The 27,496-nt window shown below is 42.1% G+C and overlaps 1 protein-coding gene across 1 annotated transcript in view; it reads right to left on the bottom strand.

The window, feature by feature from the left end:
• Nucleotides 1–6,802: 6,802 nt before the first annotated feature.
• PSMB2 (proteasome 20S subunit beta 2) overlaps nt 6,803–27,496 on the bottom strand; it is a 38,813-nt gene continuing 18,119 nt past the window's right edge. Inside the window, exons 4-6 of the mRNA XM_005543997.3 lie at nt 12,910–13,072; nt 8,890–8,939; nt 6,803–7,034 (exon numbers count right to left, since the gene is read on the bottom strand). Of these exons, the coding sequence (XP_005544054.1) occupies nt 6,927–7,034; nt 8,890–8,939; nt 12,910–13,072 (321 nt within the window). The 3' untranslated portion in view covers nt 6,803–6,926. The remainder of the gene's footprint in view (nt 7,035–8,889; nt 8,940–12,909; nt 13,073–27,496) is intronic.

The following is a 27,496-nucleotide window of genomic DNA, read 5'->3' as shown; positions in this document are numbered from 1 at the left end:
GCTGACTACTTCTCTATTTGACCTCTAAATGTTGGCTTTCCTCAGGTCCCTCTCTATCTATACTGTCTCCTTAGATTGGTCTCATTCAATCCCATGTCTTTCAATATCTAAATACTGCCAATTCCTGAATGTTTATCTTCAGCCCAGGCTGCTGCCTGAACTCCAGACTTAGAGGTACAACTGTCTGCCTCATGTCTGCCAGTTTGGCTAATAGGCATCTCAAACTCATGTCCAAAATGGAGCACATGACTCAAGTACTCAAATCGTGACCTCTTCCAGAACATCCCATCACAGTAGATGGTACCACCTTCTACCCAGCTGCTCAAGCCAGAAACTGGGGAGTCCTATTTGGTTCTTTCTCTATACTCAATCCTTCAGAAAGACCTATGGATTCTGAGTCCATCATCTTTCTTCTCTGCCAACACCCTAGTTCTCTGGACTACTACACAAGTCTCCCAATCGGTCTATTTTCTCTGGTACACCTTCAAAGTCAAGTCCAGCAATGATCTGACTTTGCCTCGTTCTCCAGCCTCATCTTAAACTACTCTCTTCATCACTCACTTTGCTCCAGCCACATTGGTTTCCTCTCTGTTCCTCAAACTACCACTTTGTTTTATGCCCCAGGGCCATTGCATTCACATTGTTTGCCTGGATTGCTGTCCCCTTGTCTTTTCAAGTGTGCTGTCAGGGAGATGTTGGGGTGCTTTGTGAGTGAAGATTGTGCTAGAAACATAGGGTCTAGGCATCATCTCTCAGGATAAGGGTCCAAAGATGTGACTTCTTTTCCCAAGAAGCTGCAGTGCCTCAACGCACCCGTACGTGTCCAGTGAAAGCTGGACACAGTGGGGCCTCCTCTGGGGGCCTGTCCCTCATGCTAAATGCATGGAGACCCTTGACACGTTTTAACCCTGGCCCTGCCACTCACTGGGTGTGCCACCCTGAGCTTCGGGTCCCCTGGTATGTACCCCCCCAGCAGGATGTTAGGTGGTGCTGATACCTCAAGGCAGAATCCAGATGTGGCACTGAAGAATTCTGAATCATGCGGGAGGAAGTTCTGCCTTTCTCCAGTCCCTTTCAATCAGTCCTTCTGGATACATCAAGAAGAAAGTCTCCATTTGGGGCTGGCATGACTTTAACACCTAATATTTGCTTTTCCTCATTTTAACAAAGAGGCTCAGCGCCTTTCCCGGGTATCCCTATCTGGGTTATGCATTCCTTTCTGCAGAAAGGAAGAGAAAGGAATGTGGGGGAAGGCTGAAGTATGCTCTGCTTTAACTGAAGCCTAGGGCCTGGCAAGAGGCATCCTGCCTCTAAAATCATCTTAGACTATGGGAAGTTGAGGGGATTAAATAAGATATACAGCACTTCTATATAATGCCTGGAATATAGTAACACATCAATAAAAGGTTATAAATACCCAGAAGAAATTAGTTTATCAAAAACTTTTCATGGGCTGGACAACTTTCCCTAAGGAAAGGTCCATGTAGTCCTCAATAAGTCCTATTTTAGAAACAAGCAAGTTGTAGATCAAAGCAACTCACCCAAAGTCGCTAAGCAAGCGATCACGCATGTGTGTGATCCGACCCTCCCTTCGTTTCCACTGCATCACATGGCCATCTACAGAAGGGTTCACAGGCAAGGGGAAGCAGGTCCTCCCAGGCCCTTGTGCCCCCAGGCTCTGCTAAGCCAGCATATGGTCAGGACAGTTAACAGTGCAGAGGAAGCAGTACAGTATGGACACTAAGTGGCCTAAGCAGCTTCTAATGAGGTCTCAGCATTTGATTCTTCCCATTAAGTTGTTTTTCTTTTCCCCACGGCAAAATAAATCACGTTTTAGCTTCTAACTGGCTTTAGCCCTAAGGAAAAGTAGATGACGATTAAAGTTTACACAGGGTCTCAGTGCAGTGGCTCACACCTGTAATCTCAGCACTTTGGGAGGCTGAGGCAGACAGATCATTTGAGGTCAGGAGTTCCAAGACCATCCTGGCCAACATGGTGAAACCCTGTCTCTACAAAAATACAAAAATTAGCTGGGTGTGGTGTCGCACGCCTGTAATCCCAGCTACTCGGGAGGCTGAGGCAGGAGAATTTCTTGAACCCAGGAGGCAGAGTCTACAGTGAGCCAAGATCGTGCCATTGCACTCCAGCCTGGGTGACAAAGCGAGATTCTGTCTCAAAAAAAAAAAAAAAAAAAAATAATAATAATAATAATAAAATTAAATTAAAAAATAAAAAATAAAGATACAGATTGTTTACATGTCTTCTTTCTTTTGCAAACAAGTAGTTGTGAATTAAATGGAGAGTGTTTAGACTGGGTAAGCATTCCAATTTGGAGTTTAAAGACTTTCCTACTTTCTCTTAAAGGATCATAGTATTCCAGAATAAATATGAAAAGTTCAGTCTTTGAAAACATTCCATCCCATGAAGGAAGGTAAGTGAAGGCAAGCTGCAGGTTTCTCCTCCCAAACACACTAACTCATAATTCACACACTGGAGTAAGCAAGCAGTAGACATTTATCCCAAACACACTAACTCATAATTCACACACCGGAGTAAGCAAGCAGTAGACATTTAGAGAGAACCCAAGAATGCGCGTCTTTCTCTTGCTCGGGCACTGCTGCTGCTTTTGTCAAAAGGCCGAGAGGAACAGAAATGAAAGGACTCTGGGATCCAGGCAGGGCAGACCTAGCGTGGCTGCTCAGCTACCAACACCAAGCTCTTGGGCCATTTCAGTGGCCTCTTCCATCTCTCAAAGGTTCCTGCCTTCCCATCCCCTCTCTAGTAGGGCTGAGCTTCCCTACCCTGAGGCAAAACAGCTGCTCTCTTCTCCAACCTATCCCCCCTCCCACCCCAAGCCTGGGAAGGAATAATTTGTTTTTCTGTGTATTAATCACCTGAAAGCAGATGGGAGCTAATCAGAACTCCATTCTGAACAGTGTTTGGCCAGGAGTGTTAAAGAATGGGTATATTCCCTGTGTTTTTTAAACTTCAGGAAATTGATTTAGGACAAATTGATTTAGGACACAGCTGGCATTTTAAAAACTAAAATCCAGCGGAAGAAAACAGAAGTTACCAGACCACACTATGTCATGACTACACACACACACCCTCCTCCGTAAGAAAAATTCCACAAAGCAGTGCTTACCCTTCTTGTAGTAGGTATATATATGTGTGAAGTCATGAGTGAATGACCAAGGCCATGTAAATTTAGTTGGAACAGAGGCTTTATGAGGTGTAAAAGAGGGAAAGGAAAGTGGGGAGTTACATTAGGAGAGGATTATGGAATGCCTAGCATGTCAAACCAAATAATTGGGCTTTAGTCTCTTAAGTCATGGAAAACCACCAGAAAGTTTTAAGGGTAGAGAGGAATGGGAATGGATGGTGAAACTAGTTTTTTAAAGTATGGAGAGAGACCTGGAGAGGGAAGAGATTAAAAGTAGAGTAAAGTTAGGAGGCTGTTAAATAGTCTAAGAAACGATACGGGGTGAACCAGAGTAATGGGGATGGAGATTTATAAAGATTTAGGCTGGGTGCAGTGGCTCACACCTGTAATCCCAGTGCTTTGGCAGACCAAGGTGGGAGGATCACTTGAGGCCAAGAGTTCAAGACCAGCCTAGGCAACATAGTGAGACCCTGTCTCTACAAAAAATTTTTACAAAATTAGCTGGGTATGGTGGTGCACACCTCTAGTCCCAGCTAGTTGGGAGGTTGGGGTTAAGAGGTTCACTTGAGTCCAGGAGTTCAAGGCTGCAGTAAGCTATGATCGTGTTACTGCACTCCAGCCTGGGTGATGGAGCAAGACTCTGTCTCTGAAAAACAACAATAAAAAATTGTAATAAAATTAAAAGATTTAGGATGTAGAAATGCCAGAACTTGGTGGCCATGTAGAGACAGCAGATAAAGAATGGCATAAAAATGATGCCCACCTAAATGCAATGTTGCATCTTGGATTATATCCTAGAACAAAAGAAAATTAGTGGAAAAACTGGTAAAATCTGAATAAAGCCTGGAGCTTAGTAATACTAATACACCAAACAATGTTGGTTTCTCAGTTTTGACAAATATACCATGGTATACAGAAGTTGTTAACATTATAGAAACTGAATAACGGGTATAAGGACCCTGTATTATCTTTGCAATTTTTCTGTAAAACTAAATTTATTCCAAAATAAAACACTTATTAAAATAAATGATGCCTGGGTTTTTGACTTGGGCACTTGGGAAACCAGGTGGCTCTAATTCTCTAAGACGGAATGTCATAGAGGAGGTTTGGAGAGGGGCAGATGGTAAGGCTCAGTTTTAGACATACTGAGTTCGATGTCCCTAAATCTAGAGGGTGAGCTATCTAGGAATGAGTTGATTTGGAGCTCAGGAAAGAGATCCGGGTTGGCAAAACAACACTGAGAGTCAGGATGGGTTTGCAGGCTGGCCTGAGATTGCCCTGGGGACACTTATATTCAAAGGCAGAGAACCGTATGTCATCCCTGGTGAGGCCTGAATGCAGAAAAACAAGTTTACCAATCATTATACACTTACTGAGCACTTACCACATGCCAGGCCCTGAACTAAATGTTTACCTATATTACCTCATGGAATTCTCCTATCTACCACATGGAATAGGTGCTATTTCAATCATTGTACAGATGGGAAAATCATGTAGCAGGAGAGCCTGGGCTTTAGTAGCAGAACTCCACTGGGTAGGGCATCAGAATCACCTGTGGCGCTATTTTTTTTTTTTTTTTTTTTTGAGACGGAGTCTCGCTCCATCGCCCAGGCTGGAGTGCAGTGGCGTGATCTCCACTCACTGCAAGCTCCGCCTCCCGGGTTCACGCCATTCTCCTGCCTCAGCCTCCTGAGCAGCTGGGACTACAGGCACCCGCCACCTCGCCCGGCTAGTTTTTTGTATTTTTTTTAGTAGAGACGGGGGTTTCACCATGTTAGCCAGGATAGTCTCGATCTCCTGACCTCGTGATCCGCCTGCCTCGGCCTCCCAAAGTGCTGGGATTACAGGCTTGAGACACCGTGCCCGGCCACCTGTGGCACTTTTAAAATAGATGCCTTACACCTAGGAATCTAGCTAAAAGCTCAAACCTATGCATATTCCTGGTGGTGTTGGAGGTTGAATCAACTGTAGTGATGTGAATCATCTCTTTTCTCCCATTTACTCAACAATTAGCTTTCTTCTTATGGTATAAGGCATTTACCATTGGTGTATTAAACAGTGTATAAGACACCCAAATCTAATGTTAACCCAATACTTTAACATGAACGTTAGGATCAGTAGGTAGTATCTTAGATGACACATTTCATCACATACAAACCAAAAACCTATCTGTATATGGTATTAAGAGGAGCACAGAATTGGATAAAGTAGGGTTTATCCTAGTCTGAGACCAAATGGTTTTGGCATGTGGTTCCTAGACCGGCAGCATCAGTAGCAACTGGAAATGTGAGGTGAACATTCTGAAACACACATCTGGTTAAGAACCACTGTTTTAGTGACTTTAACCACAAAACATCTACATTGTTCCCTAAAGGTAGGCTAAGAGAAAAACGGGTATCTGGTTAACTGCCCATGATACATCAATCTAATGGAAAATTATGCAACTCTCAACAAGAAAAAGCATATGTATGTGTATTGATATAAAACAATTTCTAATATAGTGTTAAGTGAAATAAGGAATATGTAGAACATTAAAAATACTTTTTAGCCGGGCACAGTGGCCACGCCTGTAATCCCAGCACTGGGAAGCCAAGGCAGGCAGACTGCTTGAGCCCAGGAGTTCAAGACCAACCTGAATGACATGGTGAGACCCTGTCTCCATGAAAAACATAAAAACTAGCTGGGCATTGGTGGTGTACGCCTGTAATCCCAGCTACTCAGGAGGCTGAGATGGGAGGATCACTTGGCCCCAGGAGGCGGAGGTTATAGTGAGCCAAGATTACGCCACAGCACTCCAGCCTGGGCTAGAGTAAGACCCTGTCTCTAAATAAATAAATAAATCTAAAAAATTTAAAGGGGGCATGTGTCTGTATGTATGTACACATTACACAGTAAAAGAGTACCTCTTAAAAAACATAAGAAATTAGTAGCTGAAGTTTCCTCCCGGAAGGGAAGCCGGAAGCAGGTGATTGGATTATAGGGATGGGAGAAACATTTTTCTTTTTTTTTTTTTTTTTGAGACGGAGTCTCGTTCTGTTGCCAGGCTGGAGTACAGTGGCACAATCTAGGCTTACTACAACCTCTGCCTCCCGAGTTCAAGCGATTCTCCTGCCTCAGCCTCCCCAGTAGCTGGGACTAGGGGTGTGCGCCACCACACCTGGCTAATTTTTGTATTTTTAGTAGAGACAGGGTTTTACCACGTTGGTCAGGATGGTCTTGTTCTCTTGACCTCGTGATCCGCCCGCCTCGGCCTCCCAAAGTGCTGGGATTATAGGCATGAGCCACCACACCCAGCTATGGAAGAAATATTTTTCACTACATGTTTTTGTACTGTTTGCATGTTTTATTAAGTGCATATATTATTCATTCAGATTAATTAATTTAAAAAAATTTAAGTTTAAGGGCAAACATAACCACTACTTTAGAGAGAATGGAGATATTAGCAAGTAAAATATATGAAAGAGCTAGTTGGAAAGGAGCCAAGAGTGGAGTAGAACGTGCGGCCATCAGCTGCTAAAGGGTGCTGGGTGTTAACGGAGGGCGGAGCAGGAAGAAAAGTCAGACCTGGCAAAAAGATCAGTTTCCCTCCATATCTTTTCTGAGGTAATATTAGGTAAACTGAGACCCGGACCAGAGGGCTCAATTATATCCATAGTCATCTTTATTCTGAATTAACCATTTATCAAGAGTGCACCTGAAAAGAGTAGAAAAAAATAAAGGAGCCCATCAAAAAAAGTTGGCAAATGGGAGGGAGAGCATGATGTTAGGAGCCCTGTTTGGGGAAGGAAATGTTGTCCAGGTCATGGATGCCATTTTTGTCAATGATTCGAACACTGAAGGTTGGCAGATTCAGGATGAAGCGTTTCTGGAGCTGCAGAGAGACATGGAGGAAATCAGTCAACAAATAATTACTAACTATGTGCCAGGCTCTGTTCTAGACACTGGGGATACAAGCAAACAAAAATCCCTGCTTTTGTAGAACTGAAATTCTATTGGAGGCAGCTGGCAGTAGGGCACGAGTACTCTAGTGGTAGAGGGTACCAAACGGCAGCTGGAGGATCACTGAGAGGCAGGGAGGCTGAAATGGGAGATGCCGCTAAAAGCCTGTCTCTGGTCAGTCAGCTGATGAAAGAATGAGACAATCCAGTGTTCTGTTCCCCATAGTCTGTTACCCATCAGTCTGGTAAACACAGATGTCTCTCTTAAAATGTCTCAAGATAATAAGCTAACCAAACGTGATTGCCCTCAGAACAAAGCAGAGGCCAGGAGCAGTGGCTCAGGCCTGTAATTGGGAGGTTGAGGTGGGAGAATATCTTGAGCCCAGGAGTTCAAGACCAGCCTAGGCAACATAGCAAGACCCCATCTCTTAAAAACAAAATAATGAGGTGGGTGTGGTGGTGCCTGTCTGTAGTCTCAGCTACTTGGGAGGATCGCTTGAGTTCCAGAAGTCCAGGCTGCAGCGAGCTATGATGGTGCCACTGCACTCCACTCCAGCCTTGGTGACAAAGCGAGACCCCATTTTAAAAAAAAAAAAGGGAGGGGGGAATGGGGTAGGCACTGTGGACTGAAACCAAAAGGCTTGTGTAAGAGGCAAACTGACATTACTCCCAATGCTTCTGCTCTTAATTTTCTACTCTCTTACTAAACCATGAGTTCAAGTTCATCCTTAAGCCACAGGAACAGTAAAAGAATGAAAAAACTAATGTGGCTGGCTTTTGACCTCCCCATCCTCCATCCATACCCAAAGCCTTAGACTCTAAGGAGAAATATTAGAAAGGGTGTGTTCTGTAATCTTGGCCTCACAAACCAAAGTCTACTCTCGCCTTCTGCCCAAAGCTTCCTAGTTGCTTTCTATGGCCTTCCTGAATTCTTAGGGAAGGCTTTCTCTCCAGATTACAAAGACTCATGCACTATTAAGGAAGCAGGCAGTACGGCAATTCCAGGTGGCACAAGAACACAGCAGGTATAAAGTCTAGGGCAGGGCCGGGCGTGGTGGCGGCTCACGCCTGTAATTCCAGCGTTTTGGGAGGCTGAGGCAGGCGGATCACCTGAGGTCAGGAGTGGCCAACGTGGTGAAACTCTGTCGCTACTAAAAATACAAAAAATTAGCCGGGTATGGTGGTGGGCACCTGTAATCCCTGCTACTCAGAAGGCTAAGGCAAGAGAATTCCTTGAACCCAGAGGCGGAGGTTGCAGTAAGCTGAAATCGTGCCACTGCACTCCAGCCTGGGCAACAAGAGCAAAACTATGTCTTAAATTTAAAAAAAGTTTAGGGCAGAAGTTCTTCAAGTACAGCCTCAGTACTTGATGCAAACCTGTACTTTGCTACCACCTGCAGCAAAATCACCTACAATTGCCAGTTAAAGCAGAGCTTCCCAGTTTGTACCTCAGAACAGTGGAATCAGAATTGAGGGTTGGGCAGAGATGGCAATCTGTTTTAACATGTTTCCCAGGTGACACTTATACACACTACAATTTGAGAACCACTGGTTTGGATAAACCAGAAAGAATTAAATTATAAAGCTGACATTGAGGAGGTAATCTGTGAGAGAAAAATGAGCTTGCTACCCACACCAAACTCTATCCCTGGTAGCAACTTCACATCTGGTTAGTGGGTATGTATTACACCTTCTGGCAAAAATCAGAAAAAATATAACCGAGGAACAGGAACAACACTGGCAAACAGACACAAACATTCCTTTCAGGATCCCATGGGAACTACTCACCTCCTCCAGACATTTCCTAAGAAGCTCCACTGCCCTCTCACGTGAGATAGCTGGAAGAGAACACAGAGACCAAGCATTCCGGTGCTGTCATTAAATCCAACTCTCAGCAGCTTTTGATGAAGTTTCAAATCTTAATCAAAGCTGACTTCTTCAGGCCTGAGTGCCACACAAACGGCAAAGGCAAAAAATGCTTTGCCTTCTAGTCTGCAACCAACTTACTCCACATGCAGCTGGGGGTGCCCCAGACCCAGTGCTCCAGCAGCTACAAGCCACTGCAAATTGATTTGCTACACTGAGGGTAAGCATGAAGGAATTCTGCCTCCCCTGGCCAGGGCCCGCCTCTGAAGAAGTCCAGCAGCCTGTCTCTCTTTATCATAACCCACCCTTTTCACTCCCCCATAGTCCAGGGTTTAAATCAATTCCATCTGCCCTAGTCAGCTGCAAATCAGGGAAAGAGAGGACAGGGTCAGAATTTCAGCCTTGTTTTCCCAGCTGGGTCTCTGTTTAACAATGGGAAGAGAATTCATAGGATGGGGCTAAGACTTTGCCAAAACAGGAGCCAAAGGAACTGTCTGTGGGCATGGCAAACTGGGATGACATGTTATGCACTCGGGCTTCAGGGGTGGCTAGTGGTTATTTTGGTGGGCAAATCAGCTGAATTACTGACAGATGCCAAATCAAGAAAGTCACTGGGAGGCCAGGCTAATTCTTTTCAGGATGTGGCCTGGAGCTCTAGTGTGGCTAAGGTTGAGCGAGAGGGCAGCACCAAAGAAGAATGAACATGCCAGATTCTTATGATACTGACAGTGAAGAATGGAATGTAAGGAGAGAAGTGGTTATCTGTGCTTCATCTATAGTCTGTAAAAGCTAAGAATTCCAAAGTACCCATTGCCCACAGAGGCTAAAGTTGAGGTTAGGATTGGGGTCAGAAGATGGAACTCAGCACAAACACATCCCTGTGTCTGGGAAGTCCTAACCAGAGCACTTAGGCAAGAGGAGGAAATAAAGAGTACCCAAATTGGAAAGCAGGAAGTCAAATATCCCCATTTGCAGGTGACATGATCTTCTATACAGAAAAACCTAAAGACCCTACCAGAAAACTCTTACATCTGATAAATGAATTCCATAAAGTTGCAGGATACAAAATTAATATACAAAAACCAGTGTTTCTATACACAAACTAGCTGAAAAAGAAATCAAGAAGGCAATCCCGTTTACAATAGATACAAAAATCAAAGAAACTAAAATACCTAGGAAGAAATTTAACCAAGGAGGTAAAAGACCTCTATAACGAAAACTATAAAACACTGATGAAGTAAGTTTAAGAGGATACAAATGAAATGGAAATATACCTCATGCTCATGGATCAGAAGAATTAATATTATTAAGATGACAACACTACCCAAAGAAATTTATATATTCAATGCAATCCCTATCAAAACACCAATGACATGCCTCACAGAATTAGGGAAAAAAATCCTAAGATTTGTATGGAACCACAAAAGACTCTGAATAGCTAAAGCAATCCTGAGCAAAAAGAACAAATCTAGTAGTTGATACCACTACCACACTTCAAAATATACCACAAAGTTGTAGTAACCAAAACAGCATGCTACTGGCATAAAAATAGACACACAGACCAATTAAACAGAATAGAGAAATTAAGAAATTAAGCCACATATCTACATTTGACTTTTGATGAAGGTACCAAGAACACTCATTGGGGAAAGGACAGTTTCTTCAATAAATGGTGCTAGAAAAACTGGATATCCATACACAGAAGAATAAAACCAGACCCTCACCTCTTACCCTATACAAAATTCAACTCAAAATGGATCAAAGACCTCAATTTAAGACCCAAAACTAGAAGAAAACACAGGGGAAAAGCCTCAGGACATTGATCTGGAAAAAGATTTTATGAATAATCTCATGAACACAGGCAATAAAAGCAAAAATAAACAAATGGGATTATATCAAACTAAAAAATGCTTCTGCATAGCAAAGGAAACAATTGAGCGAAAAGGCAACTATAGAATGGGAGAAAATACATGCAAACTACTCATCCAACAGGGAGTTAACATCCAGAAAATATAAGGAACTGAAATAGCTCAGTAGAGAACAAAAATTCAATTAAAAAATGGGCGTATGATCTCAAAAGACATTTCACAAGACATACAAATGGCCTACAAATATATGGGAAAAAAATGCTCAACATCACTAATCATCACAGAAATGTAAATCACAACTACAATGAGGTAACATCTCATCCCAGTTAGGAATAGCTATTATCAAAAAGACAAAAAATAACAAATGCTGGCAAGAATGTAGAGAAAAGGAAATTCTTTACACACTGTTGGTGGGAATGCAAACTAGTATAGCCACTAGGAAGAATAGTATGTTGGTCCCTCAAAAAACTACAAATAGAACTACCATATGATCTGGCAATCCCACAACTGGGAATTTATCCAAAAGAAAGAAAACCATTATATTGGATGAAATCACTATATCACTGGGGAAATACTGCACCCCAGTGTTTACTGCAACACTATTCACAATAGCCAAGATATGGAATCTAGGTGTCTGAGAACAGATCAATGGATACAGAAAATGTGGTAGATATACACCATGAAATACTATTCATCCATAAAAAAGGAAATCCTGTCATTCAATATGAATGGAACTGGAGGATATTCTGTTAAATGAAATAAGCCAGGAACAAAGCTAAAACACTGCACGTTCTCACTCATATGTGGAAGCTAAAAAAGCTGATCTCATAGAAGTAAAAAGTAGAATAGAGGATACTAGAGGCTGAGAAATCCTCTGCAAGGGATGGGGGACATTTGTTAAAAGATACAAAATTGGCAGGGCAGAGTGGCTCACTCTTGTAATTCCAACACTTTGGGAGGGCAAGGCAGGTGGATCACTTGAAGTCAGGAGTTCTAGACCAGCCAGACCAACATGGTGAAACCCTGTCTCTACAAAAAATACAAAAACTAGACAGGCGTGGTGGCACATGCCTGTAATCCCAGCTACTTGGGAGGCTGAGGTATGAGAATCACTTGAACCTGGGAGGCAGAGGTTGCTGTGAGCCGAGATCACTCCACTGCACTCCAGCCTGGGTGACAGAGGGAGACTCTGTCTCAAACCAAAAAAAAAAAAAGATACAAAATTATGGCTAGACAGAGGAATAAGCTGTACTGTACTGTTCTATACCACTGTAAAATGACTATGGCTCACAATATATAGTTTCAAATAGCTACAAGGAGGATACTAAATGTTCCCAACACAAAATGATAAATGTTTGAGATGATCGATATACCAACTACCCTGATCTGTTTACATGTATTTAAACACCATGATGTACTCTATGAATATATGTACAATTATTATTTGTCAATTACAAAATAAAATTTTTAAACAGCATCCCTGTATCGGAAGTTTTGCCAAGCTGACGCTTTATGGACAAGCAGAGTGACAGCTTTTTCTTTCAAGAGGGGGCAGCCATTGGGTGACAACCAAGGGAAGGTTCAGATTTGTAGCCTTAGAAAGCTTTGATGTTTAAGCAAAGAAACCTTCAGCTGACATGCTGGGGACCTGTTCATCCTCGCAAGTTCAAAACAAATATACAGCTACTTGCTTTACCCACTCATCCTTTACTGAGATGCCAATAAGCATCTAGGCAAAGCAAAGTAAGTGAAAAAACTTGAACTCTTAGAACTGAAGAACTTTAGAACCCAATAAAAATGTTTTATTCACTATGACATCTATTCCAAACCTCCTTCGAAACAAAACCCAGCTCTAGAGATACATACTATCTCATTTTGCCTGGCAAAAAATGGGACTTACATCAGCTTTTGGAAGACTGACAGAAGAGTGCAGCTTCCAGAGGGGGACCTGCTTGTGCTTCTTAGGATCCATCCTATTCAAGCCCTGCCACCCAACTCCAAGGGTGGACAAACCTGGGAAGCAGCTGAGGGCCGGGCTCTGCCACTGCTCCCTCCCTATAGTGTTAATACTTACTCGGTGTGTAGTATCGGTCTAGGATACTGAGAGTCAGGAAGGCACCATAGCCATGGGCTGCAAAAGGGGCCTTGGCCAAGGCTGCAAGGTAGTCCATGTAATAGAGCGCTGGCCCTTCATGCTCATCATAGCCAGCCAGGAGGAGGTTCACATGATATGGGGTCTGCAAAGAAAAGATACGGTAAAGTGATAACTAAAACAGAACACCAACATCTCTTCCCATGGCAAATGAGAATATTCTGACTCTTGATGAGAAAGAAAATATTAGCAGCAACTGAGTAAATCACAATGAAGTAAAAATGTAGGGAAATCTAGAGGACCTGGAGTATGGTAACAGGCCAAGGGATATCGGCTTGTTCTCTTCGAACAGAAGGGCATTTGGAGCACTTTAGGTATATGAAAAAGCTGCCATCTTCTTAAAGTCCACGGATGAGAACCTGTATAAAAGCACTTCTTCAAAAGTATTTGATAGCAAAACAGAGTGACTATAGTTAATAATAGCTTAATTGTATATTTTAAAATAACTAAAAGAGTATAATTGGATTGTTTGTCACACAAAGGAGGAATGATTGAGGTGAGAGATACCCCATTTACCCTGATGTGATTATGACACATTTTATGCCTGTATCAAAATATCCCATATACCCAATAAATATATACACTTACTATGAACGCACAAAAATTTAAAACAAAAAAAAAAAATTTTAAGCACTGGAAAGGCAAAGCATAGGTGCTCTTTTGTCATTCCTAATTGTTGAAACCAATAAACAATTCTGAGAGTGCCAGGCCACGGACTGAAAAAAGCAGATGCTCCAACCCCATCAAATGAAATAAACAAACTCAGTCTGGGCATCTGGACCAATCCCAAATGGTAAACTGTATGCCCACTACTAAAAAAACAACTTATAGCTGGGTGCAGTAGCTCAGAGGTATAATCCCAGCACTTTGGGAAGCTGAGGTGGCAGGCTTGCTTGAGCCCAGGAGTTTGAGACCAGCCTAGGTAATATAGTGGGACTTTGTTTCTACCAAAACACTAAAAAATTAGCTGGGCATGATGGCGCACACCTGTGGTCCCAGCTACTCAGGAGGCTAAGGTGGGAGGATCACTTGAGCCAAGGAGGTCAAGGCTACCGTGAGCCGTGATTGTGCCACTGAACTCCAGCCTGGGTTCAAAAAACAAGAGAAAGAGAGAGAAAAGAAACAACTCATGGGGTGGGAGGGATAGGAAGTCTCAAATATTTAAGTCAAATCACCAGACTTAACTGAAAAGTAATTTTGAGACAAATAAAAAGCAATAAAAAAAATTATAACTTGGATTTATAGGTATCTTTTCTTTGTATTACCTGCAAATCTAAAAACATGAGTTTTATAGAGAACCGTGACCGAGTCTGCGTTGCTCTTCATCTCCAAATGGATGATTATTTTTTTCTACACCAGCTGCGCCATTTACCATGTTAAATTCAGTCTGATGCCCCCAGGCATCAGGGGTGGGACTTCGATTTTATATGGCTTTCTTTTTCTCTGCAGGATGTGTTTCTCCTCTTGCATTTACTTCAGCGGGGAGTAAGCAGGCCTTGCCCATGGATATGTCCTCATCCCTAAATTTGTGTATGTATTTAATTAAACGCACAGTAAGTGAGACACCTCATTATGAAGCATGAAGTGTAACAGCTAATGGTCCTAAAAGTGGCATTTAACATTCTTTGAACACTGATTAACACGGCCACTTGGCAGCCTTAAAAAACTCATGGTTTTTGCTTTTTTTGGGGGGAGGAGTTGGGAGGGGAGTAACAGGATTTTCTTCTGTCGCCCAGGCTGGAGTGCAGTGGTGCAATCATAGCTCACTGCAGCCTCAAACTCCTAGGCTCAGGTGAATTTCCCACCTCAGCCTCCTGGGCAGCTAGGACTATAGGCACCTACCACCATGCCCTGCTAATTTATTATATTTTTTTAAGAGATGAGGTCTTGGCTGGGCACGGTGGCTCACACCTGTAATCCCAGCATTTTGGGAGGCCGAGGCAGGCAGCTTACTTGAGGTTAGGAGTTTGAGACCCGCCTGGCCAACGTGGTGAAACCTTGTCTCTACTAAAAATACAAAAATTAACCAGGCATGGTGGCACGAGCCTGTAATCCCAGCTACTTTGGAGGCTGAGGCATGAGAATCACTTGAACCTGGGAGGCAGAGGCTGCAGTGAGCTGAGATGGTGCCATTGCACCACTCTAGCCTGGGCAATAGAGCAAGACTCTATCTCCAAAATAAAAAAAATAAATAAATAAAAAGAGAGATGGGGTCTCACTATGTTGCCCAGGCTGGTCTTCAACTTCTAGGCTCAAGCAATCCTTCCACCTTGGCCTCCCAAAGTGCTGGGATGACAGTCTTGAGCCATCGTGCCTAGCAGGAAACTCATGTTATATACTTAATTGGAATTCTAAGCCAGCTGTGCTAAGTAGGAAGGGTTCCTAACATCACCTGGAGATTACAGAGTAGTGCTCACCTCCAAATAAGTTTCTGTTTTAGTGATAAGACAGTGGGTAGTCCCAGAGAGAAATAAGTTGACCAGCAGTCAAGACTTCTGAGAAGATCATTATCTACCTATCGTATTTCCCAATGAGTAGTGTGCTGCACTCTGCCAAGCTCTGGAATTCTCTGTGCATTCTGAGTACCTTCTTAGTAAATCTGACCTTAGGCAAAAAACTTAATTCCTATGAGCTTCTGGGTTTTTTTTAACATGTAAAACTGGGTTAATTAATCTTTCTCCTTTCTATCTTCTAGGGAATATAATGAGAAAAAATAATAATGGTAAAGCATCCCAAACTCTGGAAGAAAAGATGCTACCAAAAGTCCTACTATATATATATATATATATATATATATTTTTTTTTTTTTTTTTTTTTTTTTTTTTGAGAGGGAGTCTCGCTCTGTCGCCCAGGCTGGGGTGCAGTGGCCGGATCTCAGCTCACTGCAAGCTCCGCCTCCCGGGTTTACGCCATTCTCCTGCCTCAGCCTCCCGAGTAGCTGGGACTACAGGCGCCCGCCACCTCGCCCGGCTAGTTTTTTTTTTGTATTTTTTAGTAGAGATGGGGTTTCACCGTGTTAGCCAGGATGGTCTCAATTTCCTGACCTCGTGATCTGCCCGTCTCGGCCTCCCAAAGTGCTGGGATTACAGGCTTGAGCCACCGCGCCCGGCCACAATATTAACTACATCCCAGTCTGTTTTTGAAAGCTTATCACTTTAAACAACAACAAACCTGCTTTAATTAGCTCCAGATTTTAACAATGCTATTAGTTATATATAAGTGTGAAAACAGTACTGCAAAATCTGGCAGACATAGAATATCTTGGTGTTCTTACAGTTTAAATTAGAAGACAGAACGAGGGAGGAAGAGAGGCAGAATAGCAAAGAGAAACTGGTTTCCCTCCCCAAGATAATTAATAATACAGTCTTTTACCTATCACAAAGTAAGTTAAATCTTTTTGCTAAGAGGATAAACTCTACTCTTCTCTACTAACTAGCCAGAACACTCGCTGTATAGTTAGCCAAGACAATTTCATCAAGTTGCAATGGTATATTAAGTATTCCCCCAGATACTCAGAGGCCTTAACAAGCAGAACCCAGATGTTTTGTCTTCAATGAAGATCTTGTCCATACTATGAGATTCAATTGTTTAGAACAATAAATGTTATTTAAAATCCACTACCAGAAAATTTTAGATGAAAAAGGATGTCAACAGAATTCCAGAAGTAAGCTGCATCACTTAACTGGTCTATATAGTATCATTTACTCATGCTTAGGCATCTGACGCACACGTACACTTACCAAAGTTGGTATTCAGAAGCTACAACTCCTGGTATTGAAGATAACTCACAAATTATTGTGTGACTTTGAATTATCAACTTTTGCATGTGTGAGATGCTTAAGCATAAATAAATGGTGTTATCTAGACTAATTAAATCAATACATCTGTGCAACAACTTGCAGTTTGTGAAATTCTTCTGACAATGCTCCACCAAAGATCTTTGGCTTGGCTGGGCACAGTGGCCCACGCCTGTAATCCCAGCACTTTGGGAGGCCAGGGTAGGAGGACTGCTTGAGCCTAAGAGTTCAAGACCAGCGTAGGTAAGATGGCAAGACCCTGTCTCGATGGGGGAAAAAAAAAGCTAGGTGAGGTGGCTATTTGGGAGGTAGAGGCAGGAGGATCCTTAAGCCCCAGTATACAGTGAACGATGATGCCCCCACTGCACTCCAGCCTGACTGGCAACAGAGTAAGACCCTATTTCTACCAAATAAAAAGAAAAGTCACTAAACAAACGTGAGAAAGCAGTAAGTGCTACTTCTGAGAAGTGGTTCAAGTTTAAGTCAACTGCCAGCATCTCCATGAATGTACATTTATTGTTGCTTTTTGCTAGGCTTGGGTTCTTCTCTTTCTACCTCCCTCTAGACACAGGGTGCTAAGTAAAGAAAAGCTTAGGATACAGGCCAGGCATTCAGAACTGAACAAAGAGGGGACCAATAGCATAAATAAATAAGAAAGAGTTGGACTGTGACTTTAGAAAAGTTAGTCATTTAATCTCTCTGAATTTTAATTTCTCATTTAAAACACGGGATGATCCCTACTACCAAAGGGCTGCTACAGTGAGGATTCCAAAAGATAATGCATGTGGATAATAAGTATAATGCCCAAAACAGTAAAGACTCTATAAACAACGCAAGTATCAGGAGAAGCCCAATTACTTCTGGCACTGAGATATGAGGGAAATTCCTATGTGTCTTCATAAAGGGATATGGAGGGATGTTAGTGCCCAGCACAGTGCCTGACACATGGTAGAAAAGCAGTAAATGAGTTTCCTCCTCTCTCATTCCTGGGACTCTTTCCAGAGGCCCTAAGGTAATGCTGTTCAGTGTCACAAGCATTTGTACTAGACACTTAGAGCATCCCTACTTCATGGTCAACCCTCCGTAACCATGTCATTTCTTCCCTTGTAAATGTGTCTATCCTGAGTGGTAAAGCTACTTTCTAGACACTTTTTCATCAGTTCCCTTTGTTCCCCATGATCAATATTACATACTTAAGGATTTGCCTAATTATTCTGGGGAAATGAAAACATTAATCAATAATGAGAGCACTGCCAGGGATCCTCTTTTTTTTTTTTTTTTGAGACGGAGTCTTGCTCTGCCGCCCAGGCTGGAGTGCAGTGGCCAGATCTCGGCTCACTGCAAGCTCCACATCCCGGGTTCACGCCATTCTCCTGCCTCAGCCTCCCGAGTATCTGGGACTACAGGCGCCCGCCACCTCGCCCGGCTAGTTTTTTGTATTTTTTAGTAGAGACGGGGTTTCACCGTGTCAGCCAGGATGGTCTCGATCTCCTGACCTCATGATCCGCCCGTCTCGGCCTCCCAAAGTGCTGGGATTACAGGCTTGAGCCACCGCGCCTGGCCGGGATCCTCTTTACAAAGAATCTCTTACAAAGTAATCCTTTGCAAAGATCACCAAGAATCTTTTAAAATGAAATCTCTATTCTGTACATGATATAATCTAGCCTTTGGTTGTCTCCACTACTCTAATTGTTTAGATAGTAAGTCTAAGTAGTAAGACAAAGTTATGAGGTCCCTGAGGGGAAGAACTGCAACATACAAGACTAGGCTTCTTCCACAGCATAAGCTAAGACTGAACATTATATATAGTACTGAATTAACCTAAACATCCAAACATTCATTCAAGTGAACTCAAACATTTAGCTAAGATACTCTCTACCCAAAGGCCTTGGCAATCACCATCGATGGTCTGCAATGCAAACACCAACATGTTTAAAGTTGCGTCTACTTGATATACAAAGAAAGTATTTTAAATGAACCATCCTGGGACTCAAAATGAATTTTAGCTTCTAGCATGAGGTACCACCAAAATTTTGCCTCTTAATAGAAAGCAGTGAGGGTAGGGTGAGGACAAAACTACACAAATGTATCTTTTCCTCCTTTAATGAGTATGTGATATGAGTTTATTTTTTCACAGTGAAGTGCATTTAGGTCATTTTGAGATTTCTTCATCTATACAATAAGGATAATAAAAGTACCCATCATTATAAGGTTGTGGTAAGGTTTAGATAAATACATGTAAAGTGCTCAGTGCAATGCCTGATAAATTGTAATAATGCAGATTGACTATTACCACAACACTACCACCACCACTCTTAGGATTTGACTGCATTATCAACAGATTTGACTAGATAGTAAGATCAAGAAGTAGGCTACAGAGAGCCAATAAAATTGTCCAACTTTTATTGGTTACTAAAAGATCAAATTTAAGAAGAGAGGGGAAATGGCCAATAAGCACATCTCTTATGTACTTCTTTCTGAGACTGAAATAGACTTCTTAAGTACCTCTGAGCAACTGAGCCCTGCAGAACTGAGCTCAGTGCCACTTTAGACTCTTGTATATTTGGGGGTGGGGGTGTGCACTGCACACCTGCAAACTTTACTTAAGTTAGATGAAGTGTTTCCTTCCCTCCAACTCTTGTGCATATGACTCCTTGTATATTCCCTCTCTTATGAAAAAGAAACACTGTAGTAAAATTAAGAGTGTGAAATTCCATAAATTTTACAGCTAAAGAGAACAGTTGTGATAAATACACTGAAACAACAAAATCAGCGACAAGAGTCTGGGCGGTGACAAGCAGCGGTGTGACATCTGGCGGAAGCTAAAGTCACAGCAAGGGGGAGAGAGGTGGGCGTGAGGAAGCATCCTGCCAAGCGTGGACACAGAAAAAGAGAGGAATTGACAGTCTTCCTTTGGAGCCAGGCCAGCCTTTGCCACCTCTAATTGAATGGGACGACACTGCTATGAGTGAGGTGCTTTGGAGAATGGTGCAATTTCTTTTTTGATGTGTTGCACCTTGGAATGCTAAGCAGTTAGTGAGGCATACCTTCATTCCTAGCAGGTCAGTAATTTGGAAGAAGATGCAGAACCGCCAATGAGACAAATGAGTTTGTCTAGAGATGAGTGTTTTCATAAACAGACTTCTAAATATACTAAACAGAGACTGGACTTTGAAAGGAACAGTACATCTGCTATTTCTTTTAGTCCAGGGGATTGTCAAAACTGCCTAAAATTCCATCTTTAGCACTGAGAGGATTTCATGAAAATGCAGTTTACAGACTTGGATGGGATAGAAAACTTCAACTAGTTTACCCAGTATTCCTTTTACAAATGTGGGGATTAAACTTCAAAGAGGAAACAGTAACTTGCCCTAAACCACACAGGTAATTAGCATCAAGAGTCAGGTCCAGAATTCAGGCCTCCCAACTGCAAGTCCTATATGCTTTTCCAGGAAATCATGCTGCCTCCACAAAATGGAAATTAGTGTAAAAATACGATTTGGTATGTAAATGCCAGTTACACACTCAAATATTTCAGAATGCACTATTTTGCATACTAGCATCTATTGCTCTCTATTTCACTTATCACATCTTTATATGACCAATAACATTTTAAGGATTTTATTTGTTTATTTTGGGAGACAAGGTCTTGCTATTTTGCTCAAGTGAGTGCAGTGGCTATCCACAGGCGCAGTCATAGCACACTATAGCCTCAAACTCCTGGGCTCAAGGGAATCCTTCTACCTTAGCTTCCCAAGTAGCTGGGACTATAGGTGGGTGCCTCCATGTCTGCCTAATATTTTAAGTTTTAAAAGGGCAAATTTAATATCATACAATTATGACTCCTCTACAGGGTCTAAAACTATGTAGTAGTTCAATAAATACCCATGATGATAGATTACCAACACCTTAACTGCTTTGCCAATCCCCAATTTTTCAATTTCACTAATAAACAAAATGAATCAATTGTTATTTCTTACACCAATGTTCTGAACTCTAGACTTTGTTTGCAATAACCAACAAAATTCACTAGCTATCTTTTTTGGGTGGGTTTGGTGGTGTAATTTTAAAATCTCAATTTCCATTTTGCCATTTTAATTAAAGAAGGACTTCATATGTGAATTGGAATCCCCTATTTCAAACACTTAAAAAAATCTCAAAGATTTCAGCAACTTCCAATTATTGTGACCTAGTACCTTTCCTAGCTCTAAAAGACTATGGTTCTATGGATGGGGAATTGGGTGGAGAACGACCTATCCTTAATGCCTAAGCAATATGGAATCATTTATACTTTTTTTGTTGTTGTTGTTTTGAGACAGTTTTGTTCTGTTGCCCAGGCTAGAGTATAGTGGCACGATCTCGGCTGACTGCAACCTCTGCCTCCCGGGTTCAAGTGATTCTCCTGCCTCAGCCTCTGGAGTAGCTGGGATAACAGGTACCCGCCACCACACCCAGCTAATTTTGTATTTTTAGTAGAGATGGGGTTTCACCATGATGGCCTGGCTGGTCTCGAACTCCTGACCTCAAGTGATCCATTCACCTCGGCCTTCCAAAGTGCTAGGATTACAGGTGTGACCCACCACGCCCGGCCTTGTACTCTGACTTTAATCCTCTTGGCTATATTCCTTTTTAAGGAAACCCATGTGTAGATTCAATCTCTTTTAGCCTTAAGTAAAAAATACGCAGTTTATAAAAGGTTTCAACCAAATTCCATGAGTTCCCTGGGACCACAACATAGAATAATTATGAAATGGGTAGATGCCCCAACTAACATCATTTCCACATTTGGAATGTGAATAAGTTCAATAAATGTTTACTTAGCATTTATTACATGAGAAGCATCGTGCCACATGATGAAGATGGGAGTCTGGATCTGAAAGGCACTCACAAGGTAGATGTGGGTAGGAAGGACTCCAGACAGAGGAAACAGTGTATGTGAAGACAAAGAAACAGAGAGGAATATGGAATGTATGGATACTGGTGAACATGCGACACATACACCTGGAGAATTAGGTGACTTCAGCAGGAAGTAGAGAGAGAAACTGGGATGATACTGTTATTGGCCTCCTAGACTAAAGAATATTTACATTAGTATGTAAACCATAGAGCAGCCAGTGAAAATTTGCCACTTCCATCCCTCTGCTGATCCAAGCCTTTTTTCATGACATAGCACATTGGTTAATTGGTGCCAAGGAACCCTGATGTCTCAAATTGATATTCCACCGGTCCCAGCCACTTTCCCTGCTTCTCTTTAACAGAAGAGTTTTAGAAAGGAAATACAAACAGATTGCCATTTTAGGATGGTAACTGACAGTTATATGGAAGATAGACTGGGATTAAGACTGAGAGGAAGCAGGGATGGTTAGAGGATCTACAATAGTCTACTCTAGACAGACGATGAGGATCAAACTAAGTAAAAAGTAGAGGAGGCAGAGAGAGAGGAATGAAGTATGAGATATATTTAGAAGGTAGAAATGATGGAACTTCGCAACTAGTAGAAGAGGTGAGGGAGAAAGAAGAGTTAGGACTCTCGATAAGGGGGACAGTGGCAGTGCAAATGAAAAGAGCTCAAATTGGACCTAATGAGCTTAAGCAGAGCTGTCCAAAGACAGATGGGAAGAGAAAACAGTGTATAACCCAGGTCATGAGACCGAATGAAGAGCCAGCCAGTGAAGAGGTTTCATTCATATGAACACATACACTCTCACACTCGCGCATGGAAGACAGTAAAGAAAACGATTACAACAGGACACTATGGCAAAGGTATACCTACATTGTCATAAGAAATTGAGGGTGACATATGTGGTGGGGGGTGGGGGAGCAGAGTGGGGAGCAAATACAGAAAAAACTTCCCGATAAATGCTGAGTTTAACTGGCACTGAAGAGCTAGCCATGTAGGGGATGTTGGTACATTCAAGGGAGAAGACTAGCAAAGTGCTGGAGTGGCAAAAGCAGAGATGCAAGAGAGAACCCAGGGCCGGTTAGTGTCTTGTTATCTACAGTGGCCACCCAGGGTGGAGAAGGTATGGAATTGGAAGTTGAAAACAATTTTCTCTTAATCTTGTGATGGAAAAAAAGTACAAATGTAAACTGATCAAAATCAGAATACTATAGTGAGCTTCACAAAAAAAAGTTAAACGCCTGACTTTCTTGTTCTCTCCTGTTCCAAATGCATTTATTTTTTGTAGCACTAAAAAACAAACTGGCCCACGTTAATAAATTCTCATACTAAATTGGGAAATAAGGAGGCAAGTGTGCCTCAAACAAAGTAAACCTTTCATTTTCAGAGGACCAAGATGAAATAAAAGAAATACTGTTCTGAAAATGAGAGTGTCTAACCAATTTTTTCCTTTTTTCTTCCTTGCCTTAGGTCATTCTCCGAAAGTATATTTAGTATACCCGTTTGATGCTGGCAAATCCAAAATAAAAACATAAAAATTGTCTTTGTTTTCCTTTAATAACAATTAGCTCATGTTCAAATGTTTTTGCTTAATACACTGGTAAAAACTCATATAATGGTTGAGTTCTTGAACTTAAGCTCAGGAATGTTACTGTATTTACAACCCAATATTTTAAACTTTAAAAGAAAAACATCTTTTAAATTACTACTTGGATAAACTCTGCTTTTAAATGCCGTAAGTCATATAAGATAGGCATGTACTTTTGTGACAAAGCAATGAAAATCAAATGTGGCTTTATCATCTTACAGTTGTGTTACTTGAGATAGGCCACTGGGAGCCTCGAGTGCCCCATCTGTAATGTGGAGGACAGTACTGTTGCTTGACAGAGCTGTGAGGAATTAAGGTACTCATCTGTGTTAAAGTTCCTGGAAGAAGACTTGCTAAGTAGTAGGTGCCCAATAAATGTGAATTTTACAACCAAAAAAATTTAAATATTGTGTATATTTCAATTTTTAACTAAATTAGATTTTAAAGGTCTCCTCGGTAATTGCAAAGTTACTATAAATTTTACTTCTCTAAAGCTATCAATGACTCCAAGTTTGATTGGTTTTCCTACTACAGTTGTAATTTATCGTAATTAGAAGTTTAGAAATTTAATGAGTTGAAATGCAACATGGCACAGATGCCTTATTATACCAAATAGTTAACACAGTATTTGTTTTCTACATTAATTTTACTTGCTAATCAAAAATACTGCTTCCCCCCAAATAACATCAAAATAAAATTGCTGATTGTGCAATGATAAAACCAACACCATGTTTGCAACAAGGCCACTTGAATTCCTTTTTTTCATGAGCTGGCAGTTTCTAGGAAAATTTAAGATTCCATATACCGTTAAGTCAGTTTTTAAAAACCTCAAATGCAGAAGCCATGCTTTGCTACAGGCTTGCACACTATAAGGCATATATTAAGTTGTACATGCTAAGCATATCCACGAATATCTAATCTATGAATTCTAAACATCAAAGCTGATTCATCTCTCTGAGCTAATAAATCATATGGTCTTCTGGAAAAGAGTATTTAGGACTATACATGATGGTATATGTTTTCAGATGTCCATAGAGTACTAAGGAAATTCTGAGGAAAAGACTATTGAGGAGCCCTTCTATTAGAACAGTGTTCCCCACTAGCACCCCAGGTCCAACCAAAGTTACTGCTACAGCTTTAACTGACATGGAGGCCCCTCATTGGTCTCCCCACTTCCTTCATTCTTTCCCCGAATGCTCCATCAAAGAACAGCCAACGAGCTAATGATCTTACCAATCTCATCTGATCATGCTAACCCCCTCTTAGCCAACAGGCTTCCAGAAAGACCCACTGCTTGTATTTATTTATTTATTTAGAGACAGAGTCTCACTCTGTCACCCAGGTTAGAGTGCAGTGGCTCAATCTTGGCTCATTAAAACCTCTGCCTCCTGGGTTCAAGCGATTCTCCTGCCTTGGCCTTCCGAGTACCTGGGACTACAGACACCTGTCACCATGCCCAGCTAATTTTTGTATTTTTTGTAGATATGGGATTTCACCATGTTGCCCAGGCTGGTCTCGAACTCCTGGCCTCAGGTGATCCACCTGCCTCGGCCTCCCAAAGTGCTGGGATTACAGGTGTGAGCCACTGTGCCCTGCTGACTTTAGATTATCAATTTTATGTATGTAGTATAAAATAAATAAATAAATAAATTTATGTTTATTTTTAATCAGTAGAGTCCTATTTTGTACACAGAATCCCATGACAGATAAACTTATGAGGAGGCCCAGAGAAGTATTTATCCCTGCCCTGACTATTGTTAACAAATTACTGTTAACCTAACCTAAAATACTCTCAAACACCTTGGTCTGTGCTTTCAGTTTGCCCTTTTGTTTCATCTCTGCCTTCATGACAGCAAGTCCTTTGAGGCTCAGGTTAGGCTCTGTGCTCCCAGAGTATCCCGTGTATATGGCTATCTCAGCACTTGTCACTCTGCAGTGCAACTGACAGTTTACTTCTCCATTTCCCCATCCGAAGGCCCACATTGAGGTGTGCACCTTTGTTTCCTCAGCCCCAAGGACAAGGCAGGCTGGAGACGGGCTGAATGAAAATCAGCAGGTATGGAACATCCTGGCTGTAAGAAACCACATCCATCAGGAAGCATCAGAAAAGGAAGTCCACAATTCTGCTGGATCATTTCAGTTTACAAAGACTCAGAGACTATTATCTCCTTTCTTCTTTCCAATCTAGTTAATCCTATTTGCTCTGTTGTCTACATTCAAAAGTAATGGTAAAGCTGGCCCCCCTTTTTTTTATTTTTAGGTTAAAAAGTAATATGCTTTCCTGCCCTTTTAGTCTTCCTTTTCATTTTCTTATACCTTTTTACGAAATAACACACACACATAAAAGTGCATAAAATAGGTCAAGCGCAGTGGCTTATGCTTGTAATCCCAGCACTTTGGGAGGCCGAGGCGAGTGGATCACAAGGTCAGGAGCCTGGCCAACATGATGAAACCCCATCTCTACTAAAAATACAAAAATTAGCCAGGTGTGGTGGCGGGCGCCTGTAGTCCCAGCTACTCAGGAGGCTGAGGCAGGAGAATTGCTTAAACCCAGGAGGCAGAGGATGCAGTGAGCCTAGACAGTACCACTGCACTCCAGCCTGGGCGACAAAGCGAGACTATGTCTCAAAAAGAAGAAAAAAAACACATAAAATATACATGGTATAGCTAATGAACATAGTAAATATACATGTAACTCAGGTCAAGAAACAGAAAAATCAACCTTTCCCCTTGTGAAAAGCCTTCCCACTGCCCTTTATTTTAGCTAACTCTTTTGGGAGAGAGTCAAGAAAGCCCCATGAGGTTGTTGGGATCAGCCCCTGAATTCATATTCCTACATGATCTTGGGCCAGGGCAGGTAAAAAGAGGCACCAAGATGCCAGGATATTGTATGTGTTTGTATCTGTGAGTATGTGTGAGGGCATGCCCACATAAAAGTGATTTTTTTTTTTTTTTTTTGAGACGGAGTCTCGCTCTGTCGCCCAGGCTGGAGTGCAGTGGCTGGATCTCAGCTCACTGCAAGCTCCGCCTCCCGGGTTCCCGCCATTCTCCTGCCTCAGCCTCCCGAGTAGCTGGGACTACAGGCGCCCGCCACCTCGCCTGGCTAGTTTTTTTGGGTATTTTTTAGTAGAGACGGGGTTTCACTGTGTTAGCCAGGATGGTCTCGATCTCCTGACCTCGTGATCCACCCGTCTCGGCCTCCCAAAGTGCTGGGATTACAGGCTTGAGCCACTGCACCCGGCCATAAAAGTGATTTAAAGCAATCTTAAAAGTTGGGGGTAAATCTGCACTTCTAATAGTAAACATTTGAAAAGCAAAAGCACATTCTTACTAAGCAGACACAGCACTCTCCTGCTTTAGGCTTAAACCAAACCTTAATAGGAAACCACAAATTTTTTTTTTTTTTTTTTTTTTTTTTTTTTGAGACGGAGTCTTGCTCTGTAGCCCGGGCTGGAGTGCAGTGGCCGGATCTCAGCTCACTGCAAGCTCCGCCTCCCGGGTTTGCGCCATTCTCCTGCCTCAGCCTCCTGAGTAGCTGGGACTAGAGGCGCCCGCCACCTCGCCCGGCTAGTTTTTTGTATTTTTAGTAGAGACGGGGTTTCACCGTGTTAGCCAGGATGGTCTCGATCTCCTGACCTCGTGATCCGCCCGTCTCGGCCTCCCAAAGTGCTGGGATTACAGGCTTGAGCCACCGCGCCCGGCCGAAACCACAAATTTTTAAGACACGAGTTTTAAAAGAATACAAATCTAGACCAAGCACATAAACTGCTTCATTCCCATTGTGGATAGATGCTTTAAGTGAAAAGTTGGCATTATGGGGCTGCAAAATTCCAGCCATCCAACAGGCTTATTCCATTCAATGAGAACAGGGGTTCTCTGTGCTTGCAGCAGGCATCCAACAGGGTAGCACATATATGTTCTCTGAGTGAGAAAGCAACACCTTCTCACATACAACCCCCTGAAGAGAGACAGGGAAGGGGAGGGGGAGGACTTTACACCTGCAAACTCCTAACTCTATCAGCTAGGGCTGGGAAAAACAGCACATTAAAAAAGGAAAAAGAAAAAAAAAATTTTCTGATAAAGCCAGTAACTTTCAAAGAATCTTCCCAAGTTATTTTTTTTTTTAGGAGCCTGGTAAGTGTAATGATTCAACAGCCAGCCTTTTGTCTTCCTAACGGACTTAGTCAAGCCTTAACAAATACATAAGCATACTGCTTAAAAGGG

Source organism: Macaca fascicularis, chromosome 1, assembly GCF_037993035.2.
Source record: "Macaca fascicularis isolate 582-1 chromosome 1, T2T-MFA8v1.1".
In the NCBI taxonomy this organism is placed as follows: Eukaryota; Metazoa; Chordata; class Mammalia; order Primates; family Cercopithecidae; genus Macaca; species Macaca fascicularis.
Note: the sequence above shows the minus strand (reverse complement) of the source record. Positions and strands in the feature narration are given on the sequence as shown.